This window comes from Oxyura jamaicensis, chromosome 2, assembly GCF_011077185.1.
Source record: "Oxyura jamaicensis isolate SHBP4307 breed ruddy duck chromosome 2, BPBGC_Ojam_1.0, whole genome shotgun sequence".
Taxonomy (NCBI): Eukaryota; Metazoa; Chordata; class Aves; order Anseriformes; family Anatidae; genus Oxyura; species Oxyura jamaicensis.
The window spans coordinates 44592238-44602782 of NC_048894.1; the positions used below are offsets into that span (position 1 = coordinate 44592238).

Sequence of the window (10545 nt, forward strand, 5' to 3'; positions counted from 1 at the left end):
ACTTGAACAGTTTTAAATTCTGAAGAAGAAAACACAGCAGTACTGATTATGGGAAAGCTTTGGAAATAAAAACAAAACAAGTTTAGTAATTGAATAGCACTTACGAAAAAGGCATAGGGAAGGCAAAACGTTCCCTCAGATCAACACTCATGAAAGGGACATACTCGATACCATTAATTTTTGAAGTCTTTCTGGAAGTCGAAAGAGAAAAATATGGTTACAAACTTATCTATCATCTTTCCAAGACTAAATTCATAGAAGTGACAATCAAATTAGTTTTTAAAACAACAACAACAACAAAAAAAACAGTGCCCTGAAGACAAGACCATCACCTCTTGAAAATGCACTGTCATTCATTTGATTTTGAGATTTGCAGCATTTGGTGGCTCAGTCACTAATCCTACAAGTACATACCTGTCGGCAAGTCACCATGCCAGCAGAGAAATGACTAAGCCACAAACCTCTTCATAGGTCTAGAAGTCACACGTAAAAATACCTTAATCTAAATAGAATTTCTTAAGTCCCTTCAGCAACTCATTGAAGAGAATTTTAGGGTAAAGTGACAGCAATTAACACTTAGGGATACTAAATTTTATCTAACTGGGGAGTATTTTGGAATGCTTTGTCAAACAATAACCAATAAACACAGTGCATGATTTAATTAGTACATTTTTGATAGAAGTGCATAGACTTTTTTTTTTTTAAAGAAGAGAATGATACTTAAATGTGTATGCAATTTAAGTTGCAATCAAGAATTTAGCTGAAAAGGGTATGTGAAATATTTTAAAATCAAATTATAATGAAAGATAAGAAACAACTCTAAGCTATCTGGCAAGACTTAACACTCCCCCCAAAAAGCCACAGAACAGAAATACACACCACACAAACAAATGAAATTTTAAGAAGGCGATTCTACGTGGTCTGCAACTTTTCAGATGCACATACACTCATATCTTTAGTCCATTTAAGTCCCTGAAAGTAAGTGGACTAAATATTTTAAGATCAAATCCTGAACAGTGTTGAATTTCACCTTGAACACAATCTTATTTACTATGGAGGGAGAAGGAAGAATGCTGAAACACCTACCTAACAATGCATTTTTGCACATAATTGATATTTTTCAGAATTCACAATTTAGGCTAAAGAGTTTATGGATTCCTTACTATTTGTATATTATGCCTCCTATAATAAAAAAATCAGTGCAAAAAGAACTAGATATAGTAGAAGGCATAATCCTGAAATATATTATGCTTCCTCAATTTTCAATGAAATATTAATTGTATCATCTGTAAAAACAACTTTGTACCTTGGCATCTCAGAGTCAGATCTTTCATGAAATCAATCAGGTATATACAAAAATAAAGCTACAAAAAATAATTCTGGCAGTCAATTATAAAAAATTGTCTTCTAAACACACTCCAGAAAGTACGCTCCATGAATAAAAGCTACTGATTGCATGACCACAGAGAAAACAATAATTTAACATGTATATAATGACAAAAACGGAGTTAGTAAGTAGTGTTTTTCCAAGACTGTTTTGTGTATAATAATTTACTAAGATACACAAAGGATGCGTACACAAATTTTAAAACTTTGGAAAAGCTTGGCCTCAACTTACCTGAGTACTTCAATCTCTTCTGCAGTGTATCTCTGACCTTGAGATTCACTAGCTTGTACTGCTCTGATCGTCTGTGGTTTATCATTTAAAGAAAAATCAGGTCCCAGTGGAAAGAACGTTCTGACCGGCTGATTTGGTTTAGCTGCATTTGACTTCTCCTTCTGAGATGACTTTGACATAGATACCTTCAGTGCCTCTGCTCTAAATAAAAAAATATATATTCTATTTACAATCTTAATAAAAATAGTTATGTTTCAGTCATTTATTTCCTTGTTCATGCTCCCACATTTGTTAAATGGGATGAACAAATGCTCAAGTTGACCAATATCACTTTTCCTATGAAAAATCAATTCACAAATAATATAGATAGAAGATAGGTGTTTCAGAAAAAAAGTTCAGTACTGATGCCGGTACTTCTTTATTTTTCCATTCTAGAATCAATGAAAATACACCATTTGCAATTCAAATATAAAGTACTTTCAGCAGAACTCATCAGATTTTGTTACCTTTAAGACTAAGCTAATAGGAGAATTTGGGTAAGCATTCATTATCTGGAACCTCAGAAAAAGACCACAAACTCTGAGAGAAAAAATTCTCTTAACAGACAGAACATAGTAGGATCAGAGCAATCCTACATGGTGATCATAATAGGATCACCAGTGTTGGCTTCAGCACCACCTACTGCTTTGCCTTCTCTCAGAACTTCAGGATTTAATTTGTCTAGCTACTGCCATAGCAGGGAAATCCCACTACCATTACCACAACCCAGCATATCAACTGCTTGAAGACTGTGTATTCAAGAGCCATCTTTTTTTGTTGCTGCATTGAACTGCTGGCTAGTCATATATTCAAATCAATATGGGTTTTTTAACACAGACTGAAAAAGTGCTGGAAAATAGTTTATACTGGAACAGCCCAGCACAGTTTTTTTCCATCGTACTGCTGATTTATAAGGATTTACATTGAACTCACACTCACGTAACTTGTTTTAGATATAGACTCCCGTGCACTAGATTTACCCATACAATTAAATTGCCACTTCAAGCTAAGTATTATACTCACCTATCCAGTGCTTGCCGAGCCAGCTGTTTCAGTTTTGACTGCAGGCCTGCTTCTGAAGTTTCAGTAGCCTTAAATTAAAAAAGAAAAAAAAAAAAATAGAACACTACACTTTGGATGCTACACATCCAAAGAATGTGGATGCTACACAGTTGGATGCTACACATCCAAAGAAAGCATGTTTTATAAGCTCAGTTGGTAAAATTCCACACTTTTATATTAAAGCCAACAGTAACTGTCCATTTTTTCCAGTTCTCCTTTGAAATGAGCAGATGTTTTTTAAAAATCTCAGCATAAAAAGCGTACTAAGTGAATATCATTTTGCAATCCTAGCAAATGCCTGTAGAATGAAAGCGTTATTTGTAATTCTTCAGTGTGGGAAATGTACTATATGCAAAAAAACTGCCAAAAGAATTAACCATACTAAAATTCTGAACAGGAAAAAAATATTTAAAAACTAATGTTATGTACGCTACTGAACTTAGATGTGTTCCTTTTTTTTCCCTACAACCAAGTCAAAAATAATCATAGTAACTTAGGAAAAGATAGATTTGAATGTTCACTTTCATTAAAAGAGTCTACTTGAAAGTTAAAAATCTTGTTCTTGCAGATGTTAAGCATAAAATTATCCATGTCACGGCACCAAAACAGTTATCAAGTGTGCTAACTTCTATTCCAGTTGTGAGGTAAGCTATAATAGATTACTCATACAACCAGTTTACACTTTTTTTTCCTTCCAAGTGAAGCATAACTAGTAGAGCTAGGTAGTTTGCATGAGGCACAGCATGAGACGTGGCTCTTTCTGTGACACCCACAAGCAGGTTTCAGGGTCTAGCTTTGTACCTTGACTGATTCTAGGTCAATTGAGGAAACAAAAAGCAAGTTACTTTCACCCTAAGAAACGAAACTAGAAGCACTCTTTATAAGGAACTACTTTTATCTGGTAATAAACTACTCTTAAGAGTTCCTTGTTGGAAAAGACTTTGAAAGATCCATGAAGGTAAGCAGTGGATGTGGTACTCCTACAGACCCATCCAGGAGACAGCCACAGAATAAAAGGAATGGTTGCTCTCTGACTGCTCAATGGGTAAGAAAGTAAAACTCTCCACCTGAATGCACAGAGCAGAAAACGAGATAGTACTGCTTCAGGACACTAGAGTTCCTTCAATCTTCTTTCATCCTAGAAAGGCACTTTTTGATCCCCTTGAGGAATAAGCTTACAGTCACCTTAATAAAACAATATGCTAATCAAGATCAAAAGAAAGTTCAGTACTATCTGCACACAATAAAAGATCAGGTAACATCTGTTGTTAACACGAGATAATTTTGGAATAACTTCTAGGTAAGTAATATTTGCATGCACTGACACAACAGAAGGAGGAATGCAGCAGAGGAAAAAGTATGCTGCTGCAGTAAGTTTTATATAATAGACTGAGGAAGTTCTGATGCAACAGCTCAAATGGAAAAAAAAATTGAGCAGTTCTACTAGCTGTTGGTCTGATTAAGTTGTATCGTCAAGGTTTTTCAGGCTACCTAAAACTGGTTTGCAAAAATCAGAACAAAGGTTTTACTCTAGTGTGCAGCAATAGTAATGTCCCCCTCCCAACAACCCATGTATATTCACGCTATAAAAAGGGAAGAGAAGAGGAAAAAAGAAAAACAGACTTGGTGGAGTTACATTATGATGGTGAGCTCTTCCTATAACGAGTTAGTTATGACAACTGGACTTAAGAGAAAAAAGCAGTACCTGTAATTATATTTTTCTTGTATTACAGCCAATTTATCCCTATCATTAACTTCAACGTGAATCAAATTCACTCATAGCAGCTTTAATGTTGAGCACTGAGTAATTAAGTGGTACTTTTTCTTTTCTTACTACTTTTGGCATCGGGGACTTATGTTTTCAGGAAGTGTTACACGAAAAATTTCCCATAAATTACTTCCTTTAATATACTCAGAAAGTAATAGAGCTGACACACTGGCAAGTCATCTTCAATTTTAACTGAAGAAATTAATTTTAATTTCTGCTTTAACACCACATTTACTCTAGTGCAGAAATGAACAACAACAAAATTCCAGAATATTTCTAGTTTTTAGTATAATCTGGTTCAGAGAAAAATACACAAATCACAAGTCCCCATGAATTTATTGTTGAACAACATAACAACTGGAAGAAACACTAAAAAAAATAACCAATGGAAAAGAGATCCAAAAGCAGTTTTTAGGAATACAGGTACTCCATTTTTAAGCCAGTCTTTAGGGGTCAGTCACTTGTGTAAATGGAAGAATTTCTTACCATCACATAATTCCACCAAGTTAACTTGTAGCTTAACATACTGTTTTCAAACAGAGTTCCACCGCTTCTGTGTACAACTCTATAGCTTCTTCTGCATTGCCTTTATCATCTTCATCAAAAGCCTGCGTAACGAGGAAGTGAGCACGCTCCAAGTCCAACTGTTGCTTTGACTTCAGAGGGTCTGTTTTCTGTGACTGAACTAAATGAAAAAGAGTATTTAGCATTCAACAGCAGCAGACACATAAAAGCATCCTTAACACAGTTCTGAAACCCTAGCAGTTGTATCAGATGAGCATTATCTACTTTTTGACTGGAAACAAAAACTTTGCTACATACAACTCTGCAATGATGAAAAACAAATGCTCCCCCCAAGAGCAGGGGGACATGCTCTCAGGATATTTCATATGTCAAGTAACATGCACAAAATCTTTCATATTACACTAAAAACAAGGTTGTTTCATTATATAAAACACTGCATCCTTTGTGAAAACATATCACCTGCTGTAACATACATGTTCCTTAGATGTCCATCTCATTTAATATTTTTATTAATGACCTGAAGGAGAACATGTAGTGCATCTTCATCAAGACTGCAGACCCCACCAAACCAATTCACTCCAGAGCACAGCTGGTATTCAAAAGGACACAGACAAACTAAAGTAACAGGGTGACAGAAAACACAGGAAGTTCTACCAGGACACGTGCCACGCCCCAGACCTGGTACAGACCAATGCAAACCAGAAGACAGACTGGGATTGCCCAGCCAGGGATCAGCTCTGCAGAAAATGGCATGGGTCCTGGGGAACAGCTGGGTAACCAACCCCAAGAAGCCATGGAGGCTAACAGCACCCTGGGCTATGCCAGCAAGAGAACAGCCAGGAAATCAAAGGCAGCAATGCCCATTCCCTACTCAGGGCCCAGTAGGCTCTCTCTGGAGTACTGTGTCCAATAATGCGGGTCCTTAATCATGGTCAGGAGCAGGAGGACTTGTCCTGCTAACTAATAGCAACCTGCCAATAACCATGAGGTTATCAAGAAAATGGATTCAGACTCTTCAGTGTGGTGCAAAGCAAGGGAGTGAGAGAACTGCCTACAGACTGAAATGCAAAGTTCAACTAGACACAAAATAATAATCATCCAAGAAAGATAACTGCACCCTGGAACACAGGCCCAGATACTTTGGGAAATATCTGTCCATAGTGATTTCCTGGACTTAACCAGACCCAACCAACCTGGTCCAAAAATCAGCATCTACCCTGATTTGAACAGGAGACTGGTCTATAGACCTCCCACCATCCCGTCTGGGCTGAGTGATTCTAAATGAGATTTGCAGGTGTACAGTAACTGAAGATTTTGATTTACTTCCAAACACTTCTTGTGTTCTTTCAACCTCTTGAAGTTAATAATTCTACATAAATATCAGAACACACCTGCTTCAAATCCATCATGCTTCTGAGGCTTAGATGGAAGTTTTGATTAGTTCCTCATTTTTTTTTTTTTTTTGCTATTCCTACTTTTACTTATTTTCTCAGGTTTGCTGTGCAGATATGGTTCCTAAGAATACTTGAAAGAATATCCACACCCAATTGCTTAGAAAATAAGTCTTCTGCACTGTGCTTTACTTCTGAGGTATTGCAGAATTCAAAACGCTGATGTGCTTATTGTATTTATGGTCCGTTACATAGGACAAAAAAAAAATTGAAACATGAAAAACAGAGCAAACATCACAGATATATATTTCACAGCACTGAAAGGCATTCTACTCAATTTAAGCAAAGGTTTAATTAGAAAGCTCCTTACCCACCTGCTGAATGGAGAGCTTGAACTCTCTCCAAGTACTCATTTATTTTTTCTTGAATATTTTCCAAGCTTGACCCTGCCATCCCAGCATAAATCAAGGCTTGTGCAGCTTCCTGCAAGGAAAAGAATTTGAAACAAAGATAATATTTCCTGCCTGGAAAATTATTCTGAATGAACAGAGGGCCCATAACAGCCAAAAGTTGCATGAAAACAGGATCCTACATCTACATAAAGACTCAGTGGCTGGAGTGAAAAGTCTGTTGCAAGGAAGTTATAAATGAGATCCAATCTCCTATGTTCAATTTCTCACACATGGGACAACCTGTAAAACTATAATAAACCTTCTGAAGTTCTTTAAGGCCTGATTTTAGATCTGCATGCATAGTTAAATGCATGGACTCAGAAATTTAAAATAAACTTACACCAGCATGCACCATTTAAGTAAAGCTCACAGGTCACAAGCTGTCTTTTATTTTTAAAGCTGCAGATTTATGGTTGGGAAAAAAAAAGAAAAAAATTAAAAAAAAAAAAAAGCTACTGAACTTATTCACATTGAATTTGGTAATAATAAGAAAACCAATATAAAAACTTTTCGACATCAAACCCATAGGATTTTGGTTTATAAGGTCTTTTCCATTAGTGTTACTCATATAATGCTATCAAATCTTGAAATTCTATAAAATTAGTTTCCTAGCTCCTCAGACCTTGATCTTTAAACGCTTGTAAGCACACAAAACACTGGATATTAATCAAAGTACTTCAAGGAGTGAGCATAGGTCTCCAGCTCAGATGCACAGCATGTTATCCACGTTAAGGCTTTTTCTATACTGTACAAATCTATGTATTAAAAATATCTTCAGTTGCATAAGACGTCTATCCATTCACTAAATTTATGAAAAACATGTTAAGGTTTGGCAGGGTTGTAATCAACAGCCACAGCTGACACAGTCACACAAGCATATGGAAAACTGAAATTTGTCGCTCCTAAAAATGAGGATAAAAACCTTACTTTGCCCTCATTATTGTCACAGGGGGAAAAACAAAGAACAAACAGACTTCTGCAGCAGTGCTTTTCTTCCTAGCAGCAGCAGATGAGAAGGTGGCAGTCACGTAGCAGGCTGTGTTTGTAGGAAGCACAGCAGTAACTCTCGGAAAGCTGCTCCACAAAGATGGTCTCCAGAAAGGCTGCTCCTTGCGGGAAAAGTACAGTCACAGCTGGCGTGTCTCTTGCTCACTTTGTGGCTACGATGCTGTCAAGATTATCAGTTTATTCTCATAGGCACCTGCCTCATTTGCCCAAGCTTAAATATTCATCCTGGTAAGTACAGGCTGTATTTTACTGATGGAGCATCGCAGAACCAAGAACTTGATGCTGATGGTCAACATCCATCACCATATTACAAAGCTAAACAGAAGTCCTGTTCATTTTATGCATAGCAATTAACTACTGCTAAGGTCTAGCATATAGCTATTTTTGAGAAAAACATTCTTTAGATACCTATTCAAGGACTGTATGCACATCTGCGGCATACCAGAAGCAAATATAGATCAGACAGATGTTGTATCCCTCTTGTAAGCTGTCTGTGTATGACGCACAAAACAAATGTGGATCTTCAAACCAGTGAGTCAAAAAACTATGCATAATCGATGCTGCCCCTGAAGTTTCCAGCACAACTGTTCTACCTGGCTTTAAGAGGCAGAGTGACAACAGACTTCTACACATTAAGCCTCCAAAGGGCTAAAGCAGCTGACCAAACGCCTGCAGAGCCAGCACACCAACTGTTTACAGTGACATGATGGAAGCGCAGTTCAGAGATGACATTTATGACCAACAAAGTTGCACAACAGCAGGAAGCAAACGGCCATTGGAACTCCATTCAGGCAGGTCTAAGTACCCCAAAATACTAGATAATATTTTATAATTACTCTTGTTTAGTCCAACTTTGACAGACACTTTTTGTGCAACATCTAGGAAGCCAAATTTACCTATGCCAGATCACACGTAAAAAAATCCTGCTCTATCAACACTTACTGAATTTGCTCACTCACCCTTTCTGATCACAACAGGTTGGAACACCAACACCCTCACGTATAATTTGACACAAGATTCACCATCTGACCTCGGACAGCCAAGAGCCACCTGTCCAAACACCAAAATCGTTAAGCGTGGGGTCACGATTCAAAGCTTTTCTCTTACAAGGCAGCGTCCATGCTCACGCTGCTCTGTGGCCGAGCATCTCCAAACCACAAGACCTTCTCTGCGTTACTCTCCTCGTCACACACAGCATGAGGTGCGCCAACACCGCTACGGGCGCACTTCTGCGTTTAGCAAGAATACCATCTCTATACAGCAAGGGAAAGAGATTTTATGTATGTTGTATGGAAACGTGAAGGATTATTTGCACTGAAAGGTGGTTTCCTCCTGAGGAGCACCTGATGATTTCTTATAGATACGTTGAGCAACTCCTGTAATAAAGTAGCACTGCGCACAGCTAGCATGCGCACACCGCTGCTGATAAGCACAGGGCTCATCGGCATTATTATTGGCAATTATACCTTTTGCACGTATACACTTCCCATAAACAAACTTAGCTCACCCCACATTAACAGGTTAAGACCTTTTCCGACCCTTTGGCACCCGCAGGCTCACACGCTTCAGAGCCAGGCAGTGCTCACGAAGGAAGCCCTTCCCCAGCTGACGGAAGGATGATGGAATATCTGAGGCTGCTGCTGCGACAAACAACAAACACGGGCTTCCAGGAAACCCTCCTGAACTCCAGCCTAACCCCACGACACGCACACCCCCAGGACGAGGCGGACAGCGCCGCTTCCCCTCCGCCAGTGGCCGCCCGCAGCCCCCAGCCCTGGGGCAGGGACCCCCCCGACCCCGGCGCTGCCCCCCCGCCCATACCCTGTAGTAGAAGACGGCTTCCTGGTAGCGCCCGCTCTGGTCCCGCTGCACCGCCAGTTGCGCGAACTTCACCGCGTCCAGCTCCAGCGCGCTGGCGTCCATGGCCGGGCCCTGCCGCCCCCTCCCCGGCCCCTCTCGCCCCTTCCCCTCCCCGCCTTCCCCTCCCCTTCCCCGGCCTCCGCCCCCCGCCCTGACACGGAAGCCGGGCGGCGCATGCGCGCCCGAGGGAGGGCGCTTGAGATGGCGCCCGCCTGCGGCGTGGCGGGTGGGGTGTGCACCCCTGCCTAGCTCGGGGGTGTGGGCTGCCGATGGGGGAGGCTGTGGGGGTGTTACTGCTGTCCTCTGAGGCAGAGAGAGGGGTTTTGTTTGTTTTCTGCTTCTTATTTTTTGAATGGAGGTGCTCAGTGCAGTAGCTTTTTCAAAGCCCTGTGCTATGCAGTTGGTTGCTTTAGTTCATAGAATTATAGAATCATTGACACTGGAAAAGACCTTCAAGATCATATGGTCCAACCAACCCTCTACCACCAATGTCACCCACTAAACCATGTCCCTAAGCACCACGTCCAACCATGTTAAACACCCCCAGAGACACTGACTTTACCACCTCCCTGGGCAACCCGTTCCAATGCCTGCCTGCTCTTCTGAGAAGAAATGTCTCCTCATTTCCAACCTGAACCCCCCCTGGTGCAACTTGAGGCCATTCCCTCTAGTCCTGTCACTGGTTAGCTGTGAGAAGATGCTGACCCCCAGCTCCCCACACCTTCCTTTCAGGTAGCTGTAGAGGGCAATAAGGTCTCCCCTGAGCCTCCTCTTCTCCAGAGTAAACAACCCCAGTTCCCTCAGCTATTACTAACAGGACTT

At 40.1% G+C, this 10545-nt stretch overlaps 1 protein-coding gene across 3 annotated transcripts in view; it reads right to left on the reverse strand.

The window, feature by feature from the left end:
- Positions 1-9851, reverse strand: part of CAPN7 (calpain 7) — a 32914-nt gene extending 23063 nt beyond the window's left edge. Inside the window, exons 1-6 of one of the 3 annotated variants that reach the window (XM_035316351.1) lie at positions 9685-9851; positions 6778-6886; positions 5015-5172; positions 2681-2748; positions 1619-1819; positions 105-191 (exon numbers count right to left, since the gene is read on the reverse strand). In XM_035316351.1, coding sequence (XP_035172242.1) covers positions 105-191; positions 1619-1819; positions 2681-2748; positions 5015-5172; positions 6778-6886; positions 9685-9786 — 725 coding nt within the window. In that variant the 5' untranslated portion in view covers positions 9787-9851. Of the gene's footprint in view, positions 1-104; positions 192-1618; positions 1820-2680; positions 2749-4973; positions 5173-6777; positions 6887-9684 lie in introns of those variants that run through there. The other 2 variants (XM_035316349.1, XM_035316350.1) reach the window with 2 other exon arrangements.
- Between the last annotated feature and the right edge of the window lie 694 nt (positions 9852-10545).